Below are 26,376 nucleotides of genomic sequence, written 5' to 3'. Positions count from 1 at the left end.
TTCTGGTCAATTAAGATGTTACAAGTTTTGGATCTTCTTTTGTTATTTTTTTAAAACTCATCAGTTTCGGTTGACATTTTATTCGGGAGTGTCCTTGATATTTTTTATTTCTAATTATTTGCTATTAGTGAGCTTATTAGATGCTAATTACGCGAATAAATAAATTTTGTTCCTCTTCAACATTTTTTTTGTACGTTACTTAGTGACTTGCAAAGAATTTGTAATTAAAAAATTCATCATAAATTTCATTAACATAATATCAAATTTTTGCCATCTTCAATCGTCACATGAACGTTTTTCAAATGAATGGATTTGAAGTAATTAAAAATGCTGATTTTTTTCTTGTATTTATTTGTTTTGCCAGATATACAAAGGAATCTGAGAATAAGAATCTTTTGAATTTTTTTTTTGTTATCAAGATCAATTGTTTTTATGCAAACTTCTTGTTTTTGTTTGTTTGGTATTCTTCTGGATGGCTTTAATGATGGTCCAATGTTTAATAAGTCATAATTAATATTTAGTTAGTTAGTTGAAGAATTTGACTTTACTTCAAGTTTTTTTCTATTTTTTTTAATAAATAAAAAATTCATGAAATTAATTATTTTATTAAGAAATATTTAATTATTTTTTTTATTCAAAATAAAAAAAAAAATATTTTTATATAAAAATAAATTTATTATTTTTTAAAATTTAATTTATTTTTTAAAATAATTTTTTTTTCTATAAAATTAATTTTTTTTTTCAAGATTTAAAATTTTTTTTTGTACATCTATTAACAAATAAATTAAAAAATTTTAATAAAAATTCAAACGAAAAATTCAAATAATTAAAAGAAAAATAAATTTTTTATATTGACATTCTAATTTAAAAAAGGAAGTAAAATATTTTCCCAAAATTCAAAAACTATCAAAAAGATCAAGAAATCGATATAAAATAAATCAATTGTGCCTAAAAAATCTAAACAAATTATCTCAAAACATTTGAGAAAATCAATTTTTCTATCTCACGTTCATAGAGAAAATCTTCGTAAAACACGTGTACCTTCTACGATCGACGAGACACGACGCCACGCGCGTTTCACGAGCCAATAATTCTCATCCACACTTTGTTTCTAACATATTGCACCCGAAACTACCAACCAACTTTATTCCATATAAAAGGAAAAGAACCGAGAAAAACGGCAGTTAGTTTTTTATTACACGCCGTTCGGTAAAAATGTTTTAGCGGGTTAAATTCAGTGTTAAAGGTAACTATTTAACGATCAAACGCGTGCATGTGCCAAGACATGTAGCTTCTGTTAATGAGTAGAAAAAAAAATAATGGAATAATAAACAGACAATTTGCTCTATTGTCTCAAAGATTTTTTATTTTTTATTCAACGTTTGTTTGTCGGAGCAGAAGGTGTGCTGCAGCACTCCATTATGTTCAGTTAAATACAATACAAAAATAAAAAGAAGCAGAAAAACAACAAGTTTTATTAAAACATTATTATTATTTAATAATAATAAATAAAATAATAAAACTATCATAGAAAAAAGTTTTTCTATACAAATAAAATGAAATAATAATAAAAATAAAGCTAACAATAAACAAAAAGAATAATAAATGCAGAAAAAGTGAAATATTTCTGAACATATTGGAGCATTTTTGAGCAATCAGTTATTTTTTATTTTTTTTAACAAAAAAATTTTCATAATAATCAGCAAGTGTTTTTTTTTGTTTTAATTTTTTCTTAAGGTGATTGCAGAAATTTTTATTGAACTGTGAATTTTTTGTGAAAAAATTAGAAAACAAAACAAAAAATGAATAACATTCTACTAATTGCCATATTAGCTACTAATGTTTATGGATTACTTGCCGATGCTGACACAGATTATAATCACATAAATGCAGATGGATCGTATGCATTTGGGTAAGATTTTATTTTTATAAATTTTTAAAATTTAATTTAATTTCAAGTTAAGTATAACAAAAAGAAAAATTATGAAAAATCATTTTTATTTTTATAAATTTTTTTTAAATTGAATTAAAATTTTCTTGAAAATTAAACAAAAAAAAATTTTTATTTGAAATTTAAAATCAAAGTATTCGACATAAATAATAAAAATTTATGCCTTAAGACGAATTAAAAAAATTATTTTTTTTTCAATAAAAAATAAATTTTGCTTAAGTCAAATTGAATTAAATTTTTCTTTCGTGTATTTGTGTTGTTTAATTTTTATTAATTAAAAAAATTTAAAAAAAAAAAAATAAATTAAAAAAAAAAAATTATTTTAAAAAATGATTAGTTTTTAAAATTTTTTACAGCTTAAAAACCGTAAAAAATTTAAATCGATTAAAATAATTTTTTATTAATAAAATAATAAATAAAAATTCAATACATTGAAGATTTTCAAAAATAAATAAAAATAATAGACTAAAATAAAAAAAAAAATCGTTTTTTAAAACATAAAAAGTCAACTTGAACCAAAAAATTTGGAAATTAAAATTGGATAAATAAAATTTATCCGTTTTCTCAATAAAAAATTTCCAAAAAATAAATAAATAAAATTAACAAAAATGATTTTTCTTAATTTTTTTTTCAAATATTTGTGTTAAATTAAAATTAGATTAAATTTTATTTATTTAAAAAAAAATCAAATTTCAATCAAAAATTTAAAATAATTTAAGTAAAAATATATTTAAAAAATTCTCAAAATAAGTTTAAATGAAATTTTTTTCTGAATTATTTAAAAAACTAAAAAAAAAATCGAGATAAATTTTTATTAAACATAAAAGCTTAAATTTTGTCATTCAGTTTCTAATCTTTTAAGATTCAGATCAAGGAAATAAAATTCCAAAAATTAGAATTTCATGACAAATTTTTATCAGTATGGCATCATTCCTTGACTCATTCTTTTTTTTTTTAATTTTTTATTTTTTTTATTGTATTAAGAATTCACATTTGCCTTGAAAAAATTAGATTTTTAAAAAATTTTCTCATAGAATTTTATTAACATCAAATTAAAAATTTGTATCAAAAACCTACATTAAAAATGCAAGTCATTCAAAAATATCCCTTAAATATTTCCCATATTTTGTTTATTACTTTACAAACCTTCAGTGTTTTGCCTCAAAGACTCTTCAATACTTCACATATCCGGGAAGAAACACCTGTAATTAACTCAAAATAAAATTTAATTCAATTGAAAATTTACATCTTAAGATTTAATTACCTGAAATTTTCCAACAATGAGAGAAATTCAATCATTTCGCATAAATAATGAATTTTCGCGCCAAAAACGTGTCAGTTGTCAATTTTGCGCTACTACCAAGTTCAAATTTCATTAAACTAACGAATGTTTTGACTTGATCTGCATGTTCACAATGTAACTCTTTTTTTTTCTTTGTAAGACAATAGGCCGTATGAATAATTAATTACCTCGCAAATTTTGCATAATTTTCTCATAAAATGCCTCATGAATCGATAAATATAATTGCACCTCATCATACGTGTTTTACACGAACACCTTTTGCTGTTAATTTGTATGTCAAAAGCATTAACACGCTTCTCTGTCTGTAGATTGTCGAATAGTGACGAAGGCTCGCATTACCATACAGCAGCGGGAAATCCATCGACTGCGATTTCGGGACGTTATGGTTCGAGAAACCCTGAGAATGGGCAGATAGAAGAGACTGTCTATACAGCAGGACCGAGAGGGTAATAAAATTTGAAGGTTTTTGAAAAGTATTGAAGATGATGATGACACAAAGCTTATCTTTTCAATAAACGAAAAAGATTTGAAGTACTTTCCCATGGTTGAGTTGATTCATACAATGGACTACTTTGTGCTTCATCACTTCACTGAACACATTGTCAAGGCGTCAATTTCTGACCTTGTACCTTCTTTTCACAGTTTTCGCGCACGTGGTCCCAATGTTCATCGACATCAAGATCTATCACAAGTTGGACCTCTTCCAACAGGATCTCAAGATGATCCTCTCGCAGATCCCTATGATGATCCAAGTTACAGTTATGATTACAAAACTCCTACAGTTCAAAAGTCTGAAGGTTCAGACAGCACGGGTCATGTCAAGGGTCAATACAGTTACACAGACGACATTGGAGAAACTCATTCAGTTCAGTATCATGCCGGAAAAGAAACTGGCTTTGAGGTTACCAATTCAGTACCTGATTCGCCAGCTAATGTTGGCTTCTCTTATCCTTTGTATAAAACTGATAAAAATGCACGTGGCAAGATCGCCTTTGAACGAGGACCTAATGGACAATACAAATTCATATCAGCTGGTCCGGATCAACGTCGAACTGAAACAACTGGAAGTGATGGGATCACTCGAGGATCTTATTCGTACCTTGATGATGAAGGAGTTCAACGAACTGTTGAATACATTGCTGGACCAGGGATTGGTTATCGCATCGTTTCAAGTACAGTTGGAACAAATACGCATCTTCTTCCGCCAACACCAATTCCAGCTTTTCCAACTCCTCCAATTGTTCCTGTGCCAACACCTTTCGTTCCAACTGTGACAGTTTCTACCTCATCAATTGCCCATCCTCCTACCACTCCAACAACCTTCATCGACTTTTCAAGTCCTGATTTTCTGCCTCCAACATCTCTTGGGAACCTCGATTACAGCGTCATTGAAGGATTGAAACCTCCATCTGCAGCTTTCAATCCTTATGACGGCTCGTATTCGACAGTTCAGCATTTCCTTCCGCCGCCATCGACAACAATTCATACGCATGTCACAACGTTCCCTTCGCACTTTGTGCCTTCGTGGAATGGCAAGTTCAAGGGTCGGGTTATCAACATTGATTTGCCTCAACCAACGAGAGCGCCATCTCCCGGCGATGCATTGCGAAGTGAAACTACTGCTGATTTGACGAAATGTGATCGTGGCAGAAACAACGAGTTCACATGTACATTCACGAAGGTAAGTACCGAAGAGAAAGGACATGAACATCACAAGAAGGAACATCATCATCAACCGAACCATCGAGATCGTCATAACATTGATTTGGAAAAAGAATTACTTCAAACACAACAACCTCCAAGGTATAGAAAACGAAATGCTCGAACTCGTATAACGGAGAAAAAGACAAAATAACAAGATAGAGGAGTACCTGTTGAATAATATACCTAACTAATATATAAAAATATATCTAATTGAATTGCATTTCATTTGAATGGCTTCCAATCGCTGAATGATGAGAATTCCGGCCTACTACTATGAGAGGTAAGTGCATTCAATGTCATACTTTCACTTTCTTCCAGAAATCAAGTTCAATGTTACTTCATACACTACATTTAACTCACTTCTGTGTTAAAAAAAAAATGTTTAATTCATTTAATTTATTGCCACTTTAATACATACTGAAAACGAGTAGTTTAGTACGCATAAACGACACATTAACAAGATGTGATAATCTGATACATTTTTCCGTTGCGTTGTTATTTAATAATAAAACACAAAGTAAAAATGATAATCATGAGACAAAAAAAAAAAACACAACAAGACAAGTGACCGAAGAAGGCCTTGATATAAATTATTCAAGTACAATAACTTGTTGTTATATGTTTTGTTTGCCAAAAGGTTTGTACACGTTGTAATGAAGATCGTTAAATATTTATTAAAACAGCATAAAAAAGTATGTTTAATGTCGTTTAGTACATCGTTTAATGTCGTGCTGACCGATTGTTTAAAGGGGATATCGTTGTTAAAAGCAAGAGGAGAAAAGTTTTTGAATGAACTAAAGTGAACAGTTAAAGTAATGTATAATCTCTCATTTGAATATCGATTTGTAAGTTAAATTTTCTTTGTTGCTTTTGTCTGAATGTTTATGTTTGATTTGTAGAAACAGCTTTAAGTCAATTGTCACAACAACTTTTGAATAATCGTCCTTCCTGGAAGAAAGGATTGTCGCAGATTTGCAAAAGTTTGTTCAATTTTTGTGATTTTTTGGTCCATATAGCTTCTGAATAATAGAGAAGATTTTTTCAAATGAAATTTTAAACATAAGAAAAAACTTTAAATTAAATTAAAAATAATTATAAATTAAATTAAACTAAAAATTTATACTTATCCTTTAAGAATTTTGCTTCTGAAAATCATATTTCATTCTTTTTTAAATTCACAAAACGATATCTTAATGATGATAATGATATCTTATTTTATCATCAAACTTGTCAGAGAATACTCACGATGTAAAATGATACTTTAACACAGATTTTATGAATATTGTTAATAAATAATTACTCGCTTTCTGATATCTTGTGAATTAGGCCGTTGTAATTATCAAAAATGTTTTCAATTTCCTTCCATCTAACTTTTTGATGATTTTTAGTAAAAATATATAATTTCGAGTATCTATTTATTTTTATTAATTTTTTATTTCATCAAATTAAGATTAAAAAACCTCATCTTTTCTTTCACATTTCAATTTTGTTGGTCGTGCACTATTTAATCCGTTGCCATTGAATATATCACAGTCCTCCCTCAGGCCCAGTTGGAGTGTTTTATTTATGAAAGAAAATTATTATGTAAGAAAATTTTCAAATTTTAGTTTCAAATTTTTGGGAAAAATTCAAAATTTCCGTTAAAATAAGTTCAAAATTCAATATTTTCATACTTATTTAATTTCAAATTTTGTATAGAAAAATTTTCAAAGACTTAAATAACTTTTGACAATGTTTAAAAAAAAATAATAATAATAATTTACTTTTTAATTGACTTTTTACAATTTATCTTTAGAGAATTGAAATTCATAACATATAAAAATTGGAAAGCAATTTTATTTTTGTATCAGCCTTAATATCACTTCTTAAATACAATTCTATATTAACTGTACTGATTTCGATCGAATTCTAGAATAAGGAAACCAGAATTCAACTATATTTATCAACTTAGTTCTGCCTCAATATTTTTTAATTAAAACTAAATAATTTTTTTTAACAAAATAATCTACATTAATTTAAAAATCGAGTTCGTCGCTTGTTTCTTTGTACTATATTTTTTTTTGTATCTCGCTTCAAGTCACTTTCGCGAAACTCGAATACTTTTTATGATTTTTTTATTCGTTTCGTTCGTGCATAATATTGCTATATAATGATAATTGTTAACGTTGTAATAATTGCTAGAAGCGTAGGAAAAAGAAACAAAAATAAAAAGAAGATAACAGAAAAGAAGAAGATGCAACTTTGCGACCTTGACTCAACGCATCATTGATATACTTGGATGTCAGAAATTTTATACTTTTTATAAATTGAAGATGATGAACTTTTAATTAATCGTTAGCGAGATTTTTTTTGAAATCAGAGTCAAGTGTAGTTCTATAATTTGTCGTTAAGTTTCAATTTTATGAGTGTTTTTTTTTTTGTAAAAAAAATTGAAGATGGAATCCGGGATAAGAACAAGATTTTTTTTTGCGAAGATGTAAAGAAAAAAAAATTGTTAAGAAAAAGGAAAACCAGTTTTCAAAAAGTAAAAGTTAAAAATAACAGCGTCATGACGCGCCAGGAAGATATTTTTAGTCACATCTTGTTAGCTCTTGTCCCAAGAATATAATTAGAAATAAAAAGACTCGACGAAGCTTGAAAGGAGTTGATGTGATCGCTTTTTGTAAAGTTCAAAATTGGAGCAGTTCTATGGATGATTTTACGAAGTTAGTTAAGTAGGTAAGTGATTTTAAGCATTTTTCTTAATATTATTAAGAATTTTTTTCACTAAAGTTATTTTTTCTTTTCTATGAGAATTTGTATAACAAAAATTCATCGATCCAAAACTTAGAATTGTAAAATTTGTAAATTGTATCATTAAAATATTTTTCAACGGACTGACATTCTTTAAGTTCTTTAAAAAAATTTTAATTATGTTACATGCAAATTACTTGGGTAACGTTACTTACTTATTCATCCAAATTTTTTAACACTGTAGATGTCACAATACTAATTAAAATATATGTATCAAAAATATTTCAGATTGATTAAAGGATGACCTTGGCAAATAAATTATTTGTAAATTGCGATACAAATATAGTTAGTTAGTCTGACATGGGTGATATCACTTTTTTATACACATTCAACAACTTGCTTCTTCATTTTTTGCTGCGTAAAGATATATTAGGGTTGTCTTTCAGACAAACAGGAAAATAACTTATGCTTACCATACATAAAAAGGACGGAAGACGCTTCAATATGTTTCAGAGACAGAAATCCATATTTACTCTAATTCTCCTTCCAAAAGTACTTAATTAGAGCAAATGAAAGGAAAACTTCTAAACCTCATTCCTCAAATATTTTGAAGGTGTTAAATCCTCAGTTAAGTAATTAGACACGACAAAACAATTATTTGATCTAAAACTAATCCATATCTTTTCCCAGCACTGCTTGCAAAAAAAAACAAAACTAAAACATCCGTGCTGGATGAAAAAAAATTGTAAATGAATTTTTTTCTCCATCTTGTTATTGCTTCTTACCGCTTCTCATAGATCTACGACGTAATTCCGAGGATGTACTTTAGTAAATATGTTACAAAGAGACGAGACAGAACGGAGAAGAGAGACGACACAGAAATCTAGTTGCGAAAAAAATAATTACTCGATCAAGTGTTGTAGTATGTATAAAAGCAGGATGCCATCCGTTCAAACAGTCAGATTTGTTTTGGATTTCAATTGAAGTAGACTATTCTTTTAAGTGTGAAGTGAAGATATAGTAGTGCTTCTAGTTGTTTCTAAAAAAAGTAACATTATCGACAGAGCAACAATTATGAGACAAAGTACAAAAATATTCTCGATCCTTTGTGTTTTATGTGCGATCGATACCGTTTTATCGGGAGTCGCTCCTGCTATTCCAAATAACGGTCGAGCTGAATTTTATTTGCGCAAAAATGATGGCGCTTACAGTTATGGTTACGATACGGGAGTAGGAAGTTATGCAACGCAAACAGGCAGCAAGGATAACGAAGTTCAAGGCAGTTATACTTACAACAATAACGGAAGATCTGTCGTTGTTAAATACACAGCAGGCGTTGATGGATTTAAACCTGAAACAGAAGGACTTGTGAAAAGTGCTGAAGAATCTCCTGCAGTGAATAATGCTTATTTACCGCCAAAAGAAAGTTTCGCTGTGAAAAAAGTCGAAACGAAAAATGTTTGGGTTGAACCAAGTGTGAAAATGAGTGATGAAAATAATGATGGTTCATACAAGTTTGAGTACAATACGGGAGACTCTTCTCGTCAAGAATCATCTGACAAAGTTGGAAATGTTCGAGGATCTTATTCTTATACCAATGAAGCTGGAAGACATGATCTTATGTATGAAGCAGGAGCTGAAAAGGGATTTGTCGTAACTGGAGGAAGTTTGGCAACAGCTAATGGTTTAAGTGATGAATTCAATACAAGATCAGCTGAGAAATGGAGATCTGGATCAGCTCAAAAATCATGGACTGAAACTCAAGCAACTCCCGTTGTCGCTGTCTCGCAACCCGCTTTCCTTATTAAAGCTGTTGAAACTCCAAATAATGATGGATCTTATAGCTTTGAATATAACACAGGAGACTCTGCTCGTCAAGAATCATCTGATCGTGTTGGAAATGTACGAGGATCTTATTCTTATACCAATGAAGCTGGAAGACATGATCTTATGTATGAAGCTGGAGCTGAAAAAGGTTTCGTTGTAACAGGAGGAAGCTTAAAAACTGCCAATGGATTGAGTGATGAATTTAACACAAGATCAGCTGAGAAATGGAGATCTGGAAATGTTCAAAAATCATGGACTGAAAATCAAGGAGCTTCTGTAGTTGCTGTCGCTCAACCTGCCGTTGTTGTTTCTCAACCCGCTGTTCTCGTTAAAGCTGTTGAAACTCCAAACAACGACGGGTCATATAGCTTCGAATACAATACAGGAGATTCCGCTCGTCAAGAATCATCTGACAAAGTTGGCAATGTTCGAGGATCATATTCTTATACTAATGAAGCTGGAAGACACGATCTTATGTATGAAGCAGGAGCTGAAAAAGGATTCGTAGTTACAGGAGGTAGTTTGGCAACAGCTAATGGATTAAGTGACGAATTCAATACAAGATCAGCTGAAAAATGGAGATCAGGCTCTGTTGAAAAATCTTGGAGCTCAAATGCAAATGAAGGAGCTTCCGTTGTAACTGTTGCTCAACCTGCTGTTGTTGTCTCTGAACCTAATGTTTTCGTTAAGACTGTTGATACTCCTTCAAACAATGACGGATCATATAGCTTCGAATATGACACAGGAAATTCAGCCCGTCAAGAATCATCTGATCGTGTTGGAAATGTTCGAGGATCTTATTCTTATACTAATGAAGCTGGAAGACATGATCTTATGTACGAAGCTGGAGCTGAAAAGGGATTTGTTGTTACAGGAGGAAGTTTGGCAACAGCTAATGGACTAAGTGATGAATTTAACACACGATCAGCTGAAAAATGGAGATCAGGAGCAGCTCAAAAATCATGGACCGAAAATCAAGGAGCTTCTGTAGTTGCTGTTTCTCAACCTGCTGTTCTCGTCAAATCTGATGAATCTTCATCCGATAATGATGGATCTTATAGCTTCGAATATAACACAGGAGACTCTGCTCGTCAAGAATCATCAGATCGTGTTGGAAACGTTCGAGGCTCATACTCATACACAAATGAAGCTGGAACACATGATCTCCAATACGAAGCAGGAGCTGAAAAGGGATTTGTCGTTTTAGGAGGAAGCTTAAAAACTGCCAATGGATTAAGTGACGAATTCAACACAAGATCAGCTGAAAAATGGAGATCTGGAAATGTTCAAAAATCATGGACAGAAACTCAAGCAACTCCCGCTGTCTCTCAACCTGCTGTCCTCGTTAAATCCGAAGAAAAACCCACAAACAAATTCGAATCATACACAATCGAATACGACACCGGAGATCATTCCCGCAAAGAATCCGGTAACGCTGGCATCGTTCGAGGTCATTATTCCTACAAAAACGAAGCAGGCAATCACGATCTTTCGTACGAAGCAGGTCCTGAAATCGGATTTCGCGTAACTGGAGGAAGCTTAGCTCAACCAAATGGCTTAAAAGATGCTGTTAATACCAAAACTCTCGTCACGAAAACTGTCGTTTCGCAACCTTTAACCAAAAGTCACGTTCAACAAAGCCCATTAGCTGGAAATGTTCGTTACACTGCCACAACTTCTCTTCATGGATCTTCATCGACATCTTCCTCGGGCGTTGAACAACCAATCGCCGGAAGAAATGTCCTGTTGAAGACCGCATCAGGACCCATTGGAACAAAATGGTTGCCTGTTCCAGCTAATTACAAATCTGGATATTACTTCCAAGAACAACGTTTCTAAAGAAAAATCTCAAGAATTAAAAAAAAATTAAAAAATGTAAAAAAAAAAATATTAAAACTCTGATCGAATTCTGTTCTTTTTAATAAAGTGAAACAAAAATTTATTTCATTGAAAGTTTTTTTTTACAAATATTTTTTTTTATCTCAGACAAGCAAACATCTTTTTAGTAGTTTATAGAAACAACGATTGATTAAAAGTATCAAGCTTTGTTTGATTTTTTGTGTCATAAGGAAGATGGAAGCAAAAAATTTAAGAAAACTACAAAAAGCGCATTTCCAATTTTTTTTAATTTTTTTTTTCAATTTTGATTCCTTTCTACCTAATTTTTTGTCCTTTATAGATTTTTTTATTTATTTTTTTTTTGACTGCTATTCTATTTCTTATCTTTTTATTAAATCCTATCCTTATTTAAATATTTCGACCGAAAAAAAAATTTCCCAAAATTAAGACTATGTACAATTTTTTGTATTTTGCGAATGAATGCTCGTAAATAGTTTTAAAGCTTGAAACCATTGTTCTTGAATGTCTGCGTTATTTTTTTTGTTCATTTGCAAGAACTTCTTATGTACAAATTTTAATCGCTAATTTTTTTTTAATTTTTTTCTTAATTATTTTTTTTTTATAAATTTAGCAAGAATTAAAAATAAAATAACAAAAAATATGAAGAAGCGGAAACCATTTTTTTTAATAATTAATTTAACGGTAGGTTTGATAGGATTGGATTTTTGGTCCATTTTTCTCGATTTTCTATTTTTAAGTTTTTTTTTAGTGAAAAGAAATCCGTTAATGGAACAAAACTCTGATGCTGAGGGGCTCAACTCGTCACCAGAGAAAAGGTCTCGCGGAATTCCTGATTTTTTTTCGATAGTTTTTTCTCTTCTTAGTACTTATATAGGAACAACAAACATAACATTTAACATTTTTAGATAGGTTCACTACAAATATTTTTTTTTTTTTATAAATTTTATGAGAGATTTTTTTTAGAGAGACGTAAGAGTAGAGATAGCGTGATATTTTTCTTAAAAACTACAATAACAGGTGAGTTTTAGTATTTTTTTTAGAGAAAAAGAGATGGAAAGTACTAACAAAAAATTTTTTCATGTTTGACATGAATGGAAGAATTTCCATTATTAATTATAAATTTTACGATTAACCTTAAAATCTAATTTAATTTTACAAAATATTCAATAAGACGAGTATATTCAAGTCACAGCTATTCATTTTTTTTATAATCACGCCAAGTTATAAGACATTTCTTTAATATTTTTACACTAATTTTAGCTTAATTTACATAAATTTTATTTTTTTTTTAGTTTTTAGGATTTGTTGGTTCATATTTGGCCTCTTTTTGTCATAAAAAGTTGATGACTGATAGTTTTCGCGCAAGAATTATTCGTTAGGAACGTCGTCGGAATAACTCTTGTTCCGTCCTAGTCATCTTTTTAGGAAACTAAAGAATCCCTTTCCTTTCTCGGAACGCGGGGCAATCAACATAGGAACTTGATTTTTGTGAGTAATGTGGATCTAAAAATAAATTTTGATGAAATTTTTTAGTAAAAATATTTTTTTCAGGTTCTTACAGTGCACGGTCCTTGCATCCAAGGTTCTCCGTCAATTTGCATGGGAAATGTCTTCTTCGTTGTTATTTTTATTTCGCTACATTGCGCTAAACGACGTCCTGATGCTCGAAGGCCTGTTCTCACTTGACCCATGTGTAAGCAGTTTTCGAGGCCTATGACTTCGATGCGATTGTCGCCGATGTCTGAAAAATATTTTTTTAAATATTAAAAAGAAATTAATTAAAAATATAATTTTTAAACCAAAAAAAAAAAATTAAATTCATAAAATTTATTTTAAAAAAAAAATTTTTAACTATTTTTTATTGAAATATTTATTTATTAAATATACCATTAAATATTATTATTAAAAAAAAAATTATTTAAAAAAATTTGTTTAAAAATTTATTAAAAAAATTATTAAATAAAAACATATTTATTTAAAATATTTTATTATTTTTTTTTATTTTTAAATTTTTTAAATTAAATATTTAAAATTTAAAAAATGTTTTTTTTTTAATATTTTTAAAATAATAAATTAATCAATATTTTTTAAAATTATTTTTAATTTCTAAGTATATTTTTTTTAATTTAAATTTAATTTAATTTTTTTTTTAATTTTTAATTTATATTTTTCAAATCATAAAAAGTAAAATTAATTTTTTAAAGTTTTTTTTTTATTAATATTTATTCAAAATATTTTCTTAATATTTTTTTTTAAATTATAAATTAAATCAATAAATTAATATTTTTTTAAAAATATTTTTTTTTTAAATTCAAAATTTAATTCTTTTAAAATTAAAACATTTTAATAAAATTTAAAAAAAAAATTAATTTTGACTTTAAAAATTTACAAAAATTTTACCTTGAATAGCAATTGATAAATCCACAGAATTAAAACTCGTTGCCGACAATTCCTTATCCGATCCTCGCAACTTTTTCACCTTCTTAAAAGGTCCTTTTCGGAGACGTTTATGCGATAAATGCTCACCCCAGAGATTGGAGCCTCCGTGAGTGTAGGGAATGTTAAGCAGCGCAATGCCTTGCAACTGAGGACCGTTTGCCATGTCAAGCGAAACGCCGTCGCACTGCAAGGAAAGATGATAAACGAAAAATTGATGTGAAAGTCATGAATTTATATTGCGCTTTTAAATTTCTAATATTTAACTTGAAACAAGCAGCACACACAAAAAAAAATCAGATGATAAATACCTCAATCTCTAAAAATTCATGTAAATTTTTGCATGATGCAGCAAATGTTTCTGATGTGGCGTACTCAAAGTACCATAATTTATTCTTCATTCTGCTGTTAAATTTGTGGGGATTTTTTTCACGTTCCAGATGGAATTTTACACAAATAGCAGCGTCCTGTAAAGTAGCAAAAGAAATTGCAAATATGAAAAATGGTTTGATTTATAAACAAAGAGGGTTTTTAGGTCAAGAGTTGAGGCAAAGGTTACATATTTAAATAAAAATTGTTCAAAGAAATTTGGTTCAAAAAGTAAATAAAATTGAATGAAATAATTAAATTTTAATGAATTTTAAAAAATATTTCTTCATAAAAAATAAATTAAAATTCCTATAACAACCAAAATTGGCCAAAAAATTTTGAACATTATTGGAGAATTAATTTTTTTTGTTAAAAATTTTAAAAATATATCAAAAATTATTTTTTTTTTTTGATTTCAATTAAATTTAACTTCAACAAAATATTTAAAAAAATTTATAAATTTATTTTTTTTATTAAATTTAAATTTAAAAAAAAAATCTTAAAATATATTTAATTCATTCATTAATTAATATTTAATAAATTCAAATATTTTGGCAATTTATTATTCAAAAAATTATAAAAAAATATTTAAACTTTTTAATATAGTAAAAAATATTAAAAAATAAATTTTTATTTTTTTTTCAATTGGCTTTTATTACTGAAAGTTTTTTAGATATTTATAAAAAAAATAAAAAATTATACTTTTATAAAATTGAAATTTTCTAATTTTTTTCAACTTTTTAAAAAATTTTCTAATTTATATTATTTATAAATACATAAATATAAAATTTTTAATTTTTATTTGATTATTTTTTTTTTTGTATTTTTAAAAAATATTTTAAAAGTTAATTTAAATTTAAAAAAAAATAAATAAATAAAATAAAATAAAAAAAAATTGATAAATATTTTAATTTTTCATTAAAAATTTGTAAAAAATATTAAATTGATTTAAAATTAAATTAATAAATTAAAATTAAATTTATATCAAAAATTTAAAACTTTAAAAGAAATATTAAATAAATTCTCATAACTATTTTTTGAATATTTAATGAATATTAATTTTTTTTTTTTGTGAAAAATTAAAGATTTTTTTTAAAACATCATCATAAATTGACAAAAAATTTTGAAAATTGGTTAAAAATATAAAAAAAAAAATTTTTTTAATTAATTTTAAAAAATTCGAAAATTCTTGGAAAAATAAAAAAAAAATAAAATTTTACTCACCACTCCAACAGAAAAATAATTATTAATGATATTATACGGCACAGTAAAATCCGAAATAGTTTTTGGCTGAATTTGATCCGTACTCGCTGCAACTTTATTTCCCCCGCTTTGATATGTATTTGCACTCAGCAACAAATTCCCGCAACTACTACTCGTGTTCATCATGATCTTCGTCAGTGCATTCGAGCCGAACGAGTCGCTTGCCGTAATTGCAGTTGGCGTCAATGGCGTCGATGGCGCCGTCGAATCATTCCTACTAATGACATTATTGTTGTTGTTGTTATTTTTCGGAATAATTTCTTCCTTGTCATTAAATGTCTCCGTTTTGCTCTCCTCAACAAGACTTCCATCCGCATTTTCGTCCGTTTTCTCGTCGCCATTCTGCATCTCGTGCCTGCTGCGGGAAATTTCGCAACTTTTCTCCGTCACCGCGCACGACGTTGATAGATTATTGTCATTTAGCAAGACGCGCTTCGAATTTTCGATGGAAATTTCGGTGGTTTTTTTGTTCGTGCGCGTCTCCTCAATCGTCTGGATCACAGATTTCTCCACGGAACAAAGCAGTGTCGTGCGTTGCGATAATTCAATTACTTTTTGTACGTTTTCCGAAAGTGTCACCTATGAAAAAAAAAATTTTTACAGAAATTCAGGGGAAAAAAGGTCGAAAACGAAACGAAAATGTGATTTGTCATAAAAAATTCATGCGGAAATGCGTTCGTGCCATATTTCGTTAGCACAAAAAGCAATTACACGACCACAATTGACACTTTTATTGAGTGCCGCATAATTTTTAGCAGCAGCAAGCCACATAAAACAACCGCAAAACAGATTTCAGACAACAATGGAACGTCAAATGGAGACGACAGGTCCCTTACGCCGCACAAAAATGCAATATTCGAATGAAAATGGGCATTTTTAGTGCAGAAAACCAGCCAATATCCATTGTTTATCCATTTATCCCTTCGTCTTTCGGAGATAAATGTCGGTTAAAATAGCTTGACAGCGTAATTTATATGAAATTCTGTGACGAAGTCGTATTTTCGGTCAAACAAAGTGCATGAACTATCACAAAATAAAAGCAGAAAAATTGCTTCGGAGCTATTTTCGTTTCGTTTTCATTGCCTTGCAGCACTTAAATTTATTTATTTATTACTTTGGGGTGTGGCGGTTGATCTTGTTGCGGATTATTCTTCACTTCTATGCTCCAGCGGTCCATCATAACGGTGCTCGCTCGTGTAATTTTCTCCAGAAGCTTTGGTATGCTCTCGCCTATTGACGTTTTTTTTTGTATTTTGACGTCACACAGTTAAAAACGGAGGGAATAAATGTAATAATGAATAAAACTTTACACCTGTTTCTCTTGTTTAATTGTGTTAAACGTACCTTCGTATCCGCCGCCCCAACGCAAACAACGTGCCAAATCGTTGCCTGTAGTTTTCGTTGCACGCAGTCATGGGAATGGGAAAGAAAAAGAGTGTTAGATAATAAAAATAATTATTCAGTGACACGTGGGATGTTGCAATAAAATATTCCCTCTTTGGTTGTTTTTTGCGTTTTGTATTTTTTAAAAGTGTTTTTCAATGAAAAACGAGTCAATTTTTTTATAGTTCAGAAAAAAATTTTATAAAAATAAAAAAAAAAAATTAAAAAAATAATTAATTATTTTTCAATTGATTTAAAATAATAAAAAAAATAATTATTTTAATAAAAATTAAAAAAAAAATGTCTAAAAAAAAAAATTTATAAAAATAATTGAAAAATATTCTTATACAAAATTCATAAAAATCATAATAATTTATTAAAAATATTATTTAAATCCATTTAAATTAATTGTTTTACTAAAAAATTAAAAATTTAAAAAAAAAAATAAAAAATATAATTTTTTTTAAATTAATATTTAAAAATAAAATTTAATTAAAAAAATATTATTAATTTCAAAAATTCAATAAAATTAAATTAAAAATTAAAACTAAAATTTTTAATAAATAAAATAAAAAAAAATTAAATAAAAAATTTTAAATAAAAAAATCGAAATATAAAAAAATATTGATTTTTTTAATAATTTTTAATTAAATGATTAAATAGAAATAAAATAAATAAGAAAAATTCAAATATTTTATCAACTCAAATCAATTTTTTTTAATATTTATGAAAAGTTTTCTTTAAATTTATTTGAAAAATTATTTTTTAAAATTAAAAATACATTTTTATTTAAAAAAAAAAAATTCAATAAATTAAAAAAATCTTAAATAAAAAAAAGTTAAAAAAATAATTAATCATAATTGCAAAATTATTTATGTCGTTAAAAAATACTTAATTGTTTATTAATTATATATTTAATTATTTTTAAAAATTAATTTTCAATTTTTTTAAATTTATTTTTAATTTTTATTTATTTATTGAAAATTACAAAATTAATTTTTAGTTGAATTAATGTAAAAAAAAAGGTTTGAAATTTAATCAAAAATATTTTCAAATGTTTAAAAAAATTTAAAAAATATTTTCTTTTAAGTATTGTCAATATTTAAAATAAAATAAAAAAAGCAATTCAAAAAAAAAAAATTTTTTTTTTTTTGTTAAAAAATAATTTTTAATAATTTGTATTGAATTGAAATCATTTTTAATTTTTTTTCTCATTTTAATCAAAAACCGTTCTAAACAAACTCTCATTCACTAAAACCTTCTCGTATTTCCTTTCATTCCATAGCATAACTAATTCATCGAATACTCACCTGTTCCCAATGGAATTACACCGATTGCCGGTTGCGATGCCATTTCAATTGTATCTGCATGAAAAACACGAACAATGAAAGTACTCAACATGAGTTATGTTTCCCCCAAGCCTGTCATCGGTTTTCAACTCTTACCCATTGTCTCGAGTATCCATCCAACGGTGCCGTCGCCGCCGCAACAAATTACCTTGAAATTCGGCACATCCTTAAACATGTTGAGACCTTCGAGCGGACCGCCCTTCGACAAATCGTAAACTTGCCTCGGATTGAGTAAATATTGAAATTTTCGCAAAATTCGATCGCCTTGCCGACCGCCGGATTTGGGATTGACAAAAACCAACAAGGGACTGCTGTTTGGCGGCGGCGTAATTTGAAAATGCATCGCTTGAGGCGCATTGCTGCTCTGTTTTTGACGAAAAAAGAAAAAAAATTAAAGAATGAAAATTCAAAAAATGAAAAATTTACTTTGCTCCGTATTGATGCATTGCCGACGGAACGTTGACGATCCAAAACTGTGGGACAAATTGCCGTTGGCGGCAATATTAAGTTGGCAAATGCACCCAAAGTACACTCAGCTTTCACCGTTGATGCGCACCGATTGTGTAGCTGCAAGCCAGAAACGAGAAAAAAATCTTTTATCACTTTTTTCGACACACAAAAGGAGAAAAACGAAAGAAAATTGAGATAAAAGTAAATTTTTTCGAGCAAAAAAGCGAAACTATTGTCTTTATAGTGACAAAGATAGCAGCAAATTTTTCGTATTTTATTATTAAAAGTAATGTAGAAGCCTTGTTTCATTTCGTTCGAGCACAAAAAATTTGGCCACCTTCATACCCTTCAATTAGTCGAGATAATCTCAACTCATGAGAGTACAAGAAAATGTAATAAAACAGTCATTTAAGTTTTTTTTTGTTCTTTCTTCTTGTCTTGTCTTGTTTTAAAGAAAGTGCCTTTTTCTCCCTCATAATTGGATTAGTCGCATCGTGTCTAAGAGATTTCCATTGAGAGACAGGCAGCAACTCAACAATGGCCCATTTAAACTAAAAGCATGTGTGTAACTAACATGTATGATTAAAGTCACAAACAAAGACCGACAACGCTTTGTTTATTTGCTGTCTTTACTTTCTTGTCTGTCCCAACCTAATTTCGACTGATTGCATTTTCAAATAAACACAAATACGAGTGAAAAAGATACAAAGTAATGAAATGAAATTTACAATTGGAGATGAATGTTTTTTGTATAAAATGTATTTTAAAAAGGATTTGGGAGTTTTTTTTGAGTTTTTCTCGATTTTTATGAAACTAAATTAAAATTGAATAAAAAATTAAATAAAAAAATTAAATTAAAATTAAATTTTAAAATTAAATAAAAAATTAAATAAAATTAAATTTAAATTAAAAAATATAAATTAAAATTAAATAAAAAAATAAATTAAAATTAAATAAAAAAAATTAAATTAAATTTAAAAAAATTAAAATTAATTAAATTAAATTAAAAAAATTAAAAAATTAAAAAAATATAAAAAAAAAAATAAAAAAAATTAAATTAAAAATTAAATTAAAATAATAATAAAAAATTAAATTAAAAAATTAAATTAAAATTAATTAAAAATTAAAATAAATCAAAAAAATTAAATAAAAAAAATAAATTAAAAAATTAAATTAAAAAAAATAAAAAATTAAATTAAAATTAAAATAAATTAAATTTAAAAATTAAAAAAAAAAAATTAAATTAAAATTAAATAAAAAATTGAATTAAAATTATAATATAATTTTAAAGAATTTAAGATAATTTTTAAGAATATAAAAAAAATAAATAAAAATTGTAATTAAATCTAAAATTTCTTACTGTGTTACATTACTCTAATATTTTAAAATATTCAATATTATTTATTTTTTTTTAATTTACTTTTTACATTCTCTTATTTTTATGATTTTTTTTTCTATCTCAAGTTCTTAAAGATTTTATAACTTTTAAAAAATTAAAAGAAAAAAATCTTTTTTTTTATAAATAGATTTTTAAAAATTCGTTTGAAAAAAAAAATTAAAGAATAATTTTCTAAAAAGTCGAATATACTTTAAAATTTCTGAATTTTCCAAAATTTTTTTTTTCACAAATTTTCATATATTTTCAGGCTTTACCTAATAAATTTTGTTAAATTCTCATAAAAACTTAACAAATTTAGGATAAGAATTAGTATCTTTATCTAAGCGTACCTTTTCTAATAAAAAAAAAAAACAGACAACAAAAAAGCTTAAAAAAACACAAAGAAAAACACTCGTCTCTTCTGCTTACCGTCATTCTGCACCAACGACATGTTAATCCGGTTATCCCGTGATATGCCTTTATTCGTTTACGGCACTTTGAACAACGACCATAACAATTACCCTCTGTCCAGTGATGCTGAAACGTCGGCGTACCTTTTGTCTTCTTCTTCGAATACGTCGTGATGCACGAGGCCATGCAACGTTGAACGCAGCGCTCGTGCACGGTGTATTTGCAAACTGGGGGAAAGTAATTAGGAAAATTTGATAAAGTTACTTCGTCGAATGAAGGATCGAGATTTATGGAAAAATTCCAAATGAAAAAAAAAATTCGAGGAAGCCACGAAAGACCTCGAATTCTTGTTTACATAGTTATCCTTGAATGAGAACGGAATAAATAAACTCGAATTTTCCCATCGCATGGATTGTTAACTTTCAATGCGAAATATTTTTTTTTCGTCGTAAAATACACCGAAACCGATACAACGACGACGACGACGACATTATGGGTTTAAATAAAATTTTGTAAATATTTATCATTTCATGCTCTCCTCTAATGTTATTTCAGCCAAGACAGCAACGTGAAACGATGGAGAGGAGAAATTGTTGTTTATCAAATAACAATAATGAGTTGTATAAATAAATTATTCGGAAAAAGGGACGGTTCTGATGTTTTTGTTTCTATTTTTGGAATGTACGCTCTAATTATCCCGGGATGCCAAATAATATTCCCTCGACAGGAAATAAACAATCCGCCTATTAAAATTTCAAAATTGTTCAACTTCCTTGTGATCTCGTGCCCTTTCGTCTCTGACGAGCCTAAATTAATATTATTTTTGCTGTAAAGAATACTTACGAACACAACAGAGACCCTTTTTGCCTAATCCAACAAGCATGTTCAAGCACATATTACAATATGCGGGCTTTTTAAAGTGCTTTAATCGCCATACGTGAATACCTTCCTCCTTTAACGTGTTGTCGACACCTGCAAAAGAAATTTTTGTATTAACAAAAGAAGCAGCATAAGGGAATTTAATAATAAAAAGTTAGGTGATCATGATGCGCGGTGGTAAAAAAATATTTTATTTTATATTCGAAGAATTAAAATTTAATTCAGAAATATTTTTTTTAATTTTGAAAAAAAAATTTACTAAAAAAATTTTTTAATTTTTTTTTAAAATTTTAATTTAAAAAAATTAAATTATTTTTTATTTTTTTTTTAAGTTAAAATAATGAAAAATTTAAGAAATTTCAAAATATTTTTTTTTTCAATAATTTATTTTATTCATTTTGGTTTATTTAATTTTTTTTTTCAGAATATTTATTTAAATTTTAAATTTTTATAAATTATTATAAAAAAAAGTATTAAATATTACTCAAATTTTATTCAAGAATGTAGTTTCAAAATTTTTTAAAAATTATTATTTTTTTAATAAATTTAATAAGAAATTCAAAATTAATTATTTCTTAAAAAGCTCTTAAAAATTTAAGTAAATTTATTTAAAAAGAAAAATATAAAAAATATTGAATTAGCTAAGAGGCAATTTTCAAATTTTTAATGGTAATTATCCGATTTGAACGAAATATTTTCTATTAATTTTATTTTTTTTATTAATTTAATGAATTTTATACAAAAATTTTCATTTCATTAATTTTATTATTTTTTAGATTTGAGTTATAAAATTGTCGTAAATAAAAAAAATTAATTAAATAAAATAACCGATTCAAACGGGTAAATTACCGATAAAAATTTGAAATTCGCCTCTTAGCTAATTCAATAATTTTTATTTTAATAATTTTGCTTTACAAATAAATTTTCTTAAATTTTTAAGAACGAATTAATTTTAAATTTTTTATAAAATTTATTTTAAAAAAATAATTTTTAATTTACTTGAATGAAAGGCGTTAAATTTAATACTTTTCTTCCCGCAGAAAATAATTTAAATTCATCGCAAAGTTATTATGATCGAAAATAATTTTTATATTGTTTGCAGTTACTCCGATCGAAATGATTAAATCCTTACAACATGTTATAGCGAAATGTTACTTTCACAACCCAACCAATCCATGTAACGACACAAAACACGTGTTTTTGTCGCATTTTAATATGCTAGATTTTTCCATCCTCTTTTATCCTTTTTTTCACATGACTTATGAGCTAACTTTATTTTTTTTATTATTTTTTTTTATTGATAAAAAAGCTGTACAAAACTTTTTTTTGTGTAATGTGCTTATACGAGAAATCGAAAGAGGTTACAATGTTGTTGATATTACCACAACAAAAAAAAAAACTCAGAATTACCATAAAAATCTAATAAATTGCGAGTTTATAAGCAGGCAGTAGATTGATAAGACATGAACTCCGCCAGTATTAAAAGGGAATTAAAAGGTGTTATTTTTCCGCGTGTTTTTTTTCAATTTTTTTTTTATTTTTAATTTAATGGTTGGGATTATGGATGATTTCTACCGAGTGATATCGCGCGCGTGGTATTAAAAACTTCTGCTTTTGTAAGTACTTAATTTAGCACAAAAAACTGCAGATAACCCTGCGTCTGTTACTACTGCAAAGGTTGATGGCATGGAAAGAAATAAAAAAAAGGAGGAAAAAAGTGTAATAAATTTGAAGGACGATTCTATTGAATTATTACTTTATATGGAAGACGTTGTAAGAAGCACTTGACAATTTTGTATTTATTTATTTTTTTCCTTATAGCTACAATTTTTTATGTTTGTCATCGAGAGGTTGTCTTTAAATGTTTATCCTTTTTTGTCTTCCATTTTTTATGTGTTTTTTATTGAAATTTATTGAGATCTTAAAAATTGTTAAATTTTCGAAATTTAATTTGAAATTTGTACAAATTTAATTTTTTTTCGAATTTTACTTTCAAATTCAATTTTAAAAATTTATTTTATGAAAATTCAAATTTTCGAAAATTCTTTAATTTTTTTTTAATTTCGAAAATAAATTTCAAATTAAAAAAAAATTAAAATTCTTTAAAATTTTATTTAATTAATTTAAATTTCAAATTAAAATTAAAATATTCGAAAATTCTTTTAGATTTTTTTTTTAATTTCCGAAAATAATTTAAAATTAAACAATTTTTTAAATTTTCGAATGTTATTTTAATTTCGAATAAATTTTTTTAAATAAGTCTTCAAATTTTCATAAAATTCTTTCAGATTTTTTGTAGTTTTTGAAAATTTTAAAAAAATATTTTAATTTCAATTAATTTAAATTTTCTTTGAAAATCTTAAAATATTCTTCTTTTAAATTTTCAAAATAAAATTATTTCAAGTTTTCGAAAAAATTATTTTAATTTCGAATAAATTTTCTTGAATGAAATCTTCGAAAATTTTTTCAATTTTTTTTTTAATTTTTCAAAAAATATTTTAATTTTGAATAAATTTTCTTGAATGAAATCTTCGAAAATTTTTTCAATTTTTTTTTTTAATATTTCAAAAAATATTTTAATTTTGAATTAAATTTCAAAAACTAATTACAAAAACTATTTTATAAAATTTTCGAAAAAAATATTTTTTTTTCTTTTTTTTCGAACTTCTTTAAAAAAAATTCTTTTACAGATTTTCATATCAAAATCACGAGCAACTGCATGCCAAAAAGCGATGAATGCGGTACTTTACTTTAATGGCGGAAACCTAAATGAGCTTTGAATTGTATCTTTCATAACGGCCCATTGCAGTAAAAGGACGCCACAATCGAGAGAGATGTCATAAAATGACAAAACAACAAAAAAAAAACGCAACAACGAAAGGCATTACTTACCCAATAACACGAGAAGAGGAATGGTTGTTAAGCCACCCCGCTGCCATTCATCTAAGCTTACACAACCATCACCGTCATAATCTATTTCTGTCATCATGTCTTGTAATATCTGTGTTTCGCATGGCGAAAACGAGAAAAAAAGGGAAGTATTAGTATTTTTATGCAACAATAAAGAAGCAATAGCGAAAGAATGGAAAAAAGTAGTTGAATGCCAGACATGTCATTTATCTGATTTGCCATACAAAACTGAATTATTTATATAAAAAAATAATTTTATCGCCGAGAAGGAAAATTAATGGACTCAATTCGATGAGTAAGTAATATTTTTTCATCTTTTTATCATTTTTTTTCGCGAAAACAGACACTTACCGGTCTCAATTCCGATACATCCCATCCCAAATATTCTGCCACTGACATCATCTGGTTGACAATTGCATCCGTTTCTGTCGTATCAAGTACCCCGTTGCCATCCGTGTCGTATAACCGGAACATGACTACACAAAAAAAAAAATGATGAAAAAAATATTTCAAAGACATGATGACAGGTTACTTACATTCCAACTTATCTTCGGGTCGACCTGCTTCCAATAACGATAAATAACAGACAACATCCTTCAGCGATACTTTCAACGTTAACGGATCCAAGTACGAAAATTTCCGTGGAAGTAGTTTCGAATCTGCCGAAATCAATAGAATTGAATTAAAAAAGTTGATTTATTCCATTTTTTATTTCTTCGACGTGAAAAAACTACGAAAAAAAAAATATTTTATTTACTCCGAAGAAATTGCTTCTAGATGAGTTTCAGTTGATATTTTCGGAATAGTAATTTAAAGTTGTTCAACTAAACCAATTCTTAGAGTAGGTTGAACTTTTTTTTCAGTAGCAAAAATTGCATGTCATGTGTCGTCATGTGACGACTTATTTGCATACAGATGCGAGGCGGAGGAAAGTTTTGAATAAACAAAACTGTTTTGCAATCATAACGAGTTTTGCGAGTAAATAACTTTCGTTTTGTACGCGCGGGGGCTTTGATGGAGGTAAAACATGGAAATATGTGTGTTGTTGAGATGCAAATTTATTTAACTTTGGGAGGGTTTTCAACTTGGTTTTTGGGGCAGAAAAATGACATTTTGCGAATTATTTTGTAACGAGATATGGGGGATTTTTGAAAGTTAAAGTTCCATGATAATTTTGAAATGACTCAACTCAAAACTATGATTAAAAAATTACTTTGGGTTTATCTTAATAAAATCGTTTTAGATGTCAAAAGGTTTTTGTACTGAAAAAAATAAGAAAAATATTCTAAAATTCGTCAAAAAATGAAAAATAAATCTGTAAAGTTCATTGCATACTTTTGAAGTCAACCAAATTTTTTTTTATAAGGCAGATTTTAAAAAAATTAGAAATAAAAAATTCAATAGGATTTAAAATTCTTTTTTGGGATTATGGAAAAAAGGAAAATTGAGAAGGTTCAACGAAACTCTGTGATTATTTTAGAAAATTTCATAAAGTTCAGATGACTTCAATTTCTTAAAAAAAATTTTTAAGACTTTGGATATTCTTGAAACTGTTAAGTTTAAAGATATGTTCGAGCTCAATATAAAAACTAACTGAAAAGAATCAAAAGTTTCAATATTGAGCTCTAATTATTTAGAACAGAATATGAATTGACAGTTTCAAGAATATCCAAAGTCTTAAGGAAACTTTTAAGGAACTTTAAATCATCTGAACTTTATGAAATGTCTTTAAAAAAGTATTCACAGAACTTTGTTGAACCTTTTCTATTTTCCTTTTACCATAATCCCAAAAAAGAATTTTCAATTCTATTGAACTTTTTATTTCTATTTTTTTTTTAAATCTTCCATATAAGAAAAGTTTGGTTGACTTGAAAAAGTATGCAATGAACATTGCATTTTAATTTTTCAATTTTTGACGAATTTTAGAATATTTTTCTTATTTTTTTCAGTACAGAAACCTTTTGACATCTAAAACAATTTAATTAAGATAAACCTAAAGTAATTTGTTAATCTAAATTTTGAGTTAAAACATTTCAAAATTATCATGGATCTTAATATTTAACATAAGGATAGTTAGAAAAATTTCAGAGAAAAATTAATAAGAGTTAAATTTAATCATCTACATTTAAAATTTCGAGCTTCAATGATGAGATTTAATTCTCATTAATTT

General features: G+C 27.0%; 2 protein-coding genes across 2 annotated transcripts in view; one reads left to right on the top strand and one right to left on the bottom strand.

Moving 5' to 3' along the window:
• The first annotated feature begins 1,802 nt into the window (after positions 1–1,802).
• Positions 1,803–5,109, top strand: LOC134829046 (uncharacterized). Its single transcript, XM_063842037.1, has 3 exons — positions 1,803–1,912; positions 3,563–3,700; positions 3,897–5,109. The coding sequence occupies exons 1-3, from the start codon at positions 1,803–1,805 to the stop codon at positions 5,107–5,109; spliced, it is 1,461 nt and encodes a 486-aa protein (XP_063698107.1).
• A 7,583-nt stretch (positions 5,110–12,692) lies between these two features.
• Positions 12,693–26,376, bottom strand: part of LOC134830697 (diacylglycerol kinase 1) — a 32,371-nt gene continuing 18,687 nt past the window's right edge. The window contains 15 exon segments of the mRNA XM_063844252.1: positions 12,693–12,881; positions 12,938–13,119; positions 13,779–14,001; positions 14,126–14,281; positions 15,408–15,473; positions 16,561–16,676; positions 16,791–16,835; positions 18,140–18,193; positions 18,275–18,556; positions 18,559–18,745; positions 20,436–20,644; positions 21,261–21,389; positions 24,189–24,297; positions 24,558–24,682; positions 24,743–24,865. Coding sequence (XP_063700322.1) covers positions 12,792–12,881; positions 12,938–13,119; positions 13,779–14,001; positions 14,126–14,281; positions 15,408–15,473; positions 16,561–16,676; positions 16,791–16,835; positions 18,140–18,193; positions 18,275–18,556; positions 18,559–18,745; positions 20,436–20,644; positions 21,261–21,389; positions 24,189–24,297; positions 24,558–24,682; positions 24,743–24,865 — 2,096 coding nt within the window. The 3' untranslated portion in view covers positions 12,693–12,791.

The sequence above is a fragment of the Culicoides brevitarsis genome, chromosome 2, assembly GCF_036172545.1.
Source record: "Culicoides brevitarsis isolate CSIRO-B50_1 chromosome 2, AGI_CSIRO_Cbre_v1, whole genome shotgun sequence".
NCBI classification, from domain to species: Eukaryota; Metazoa; Arthropoda; class Insecta; order Diptera; family Ceratopogonidae; genus Culicoides; species Culicoides brevitarsis.
Note: the sequence above shows the minus strand (reverse complement) of the source record. Positions and strands in the feature narration are given on the sequence as shown.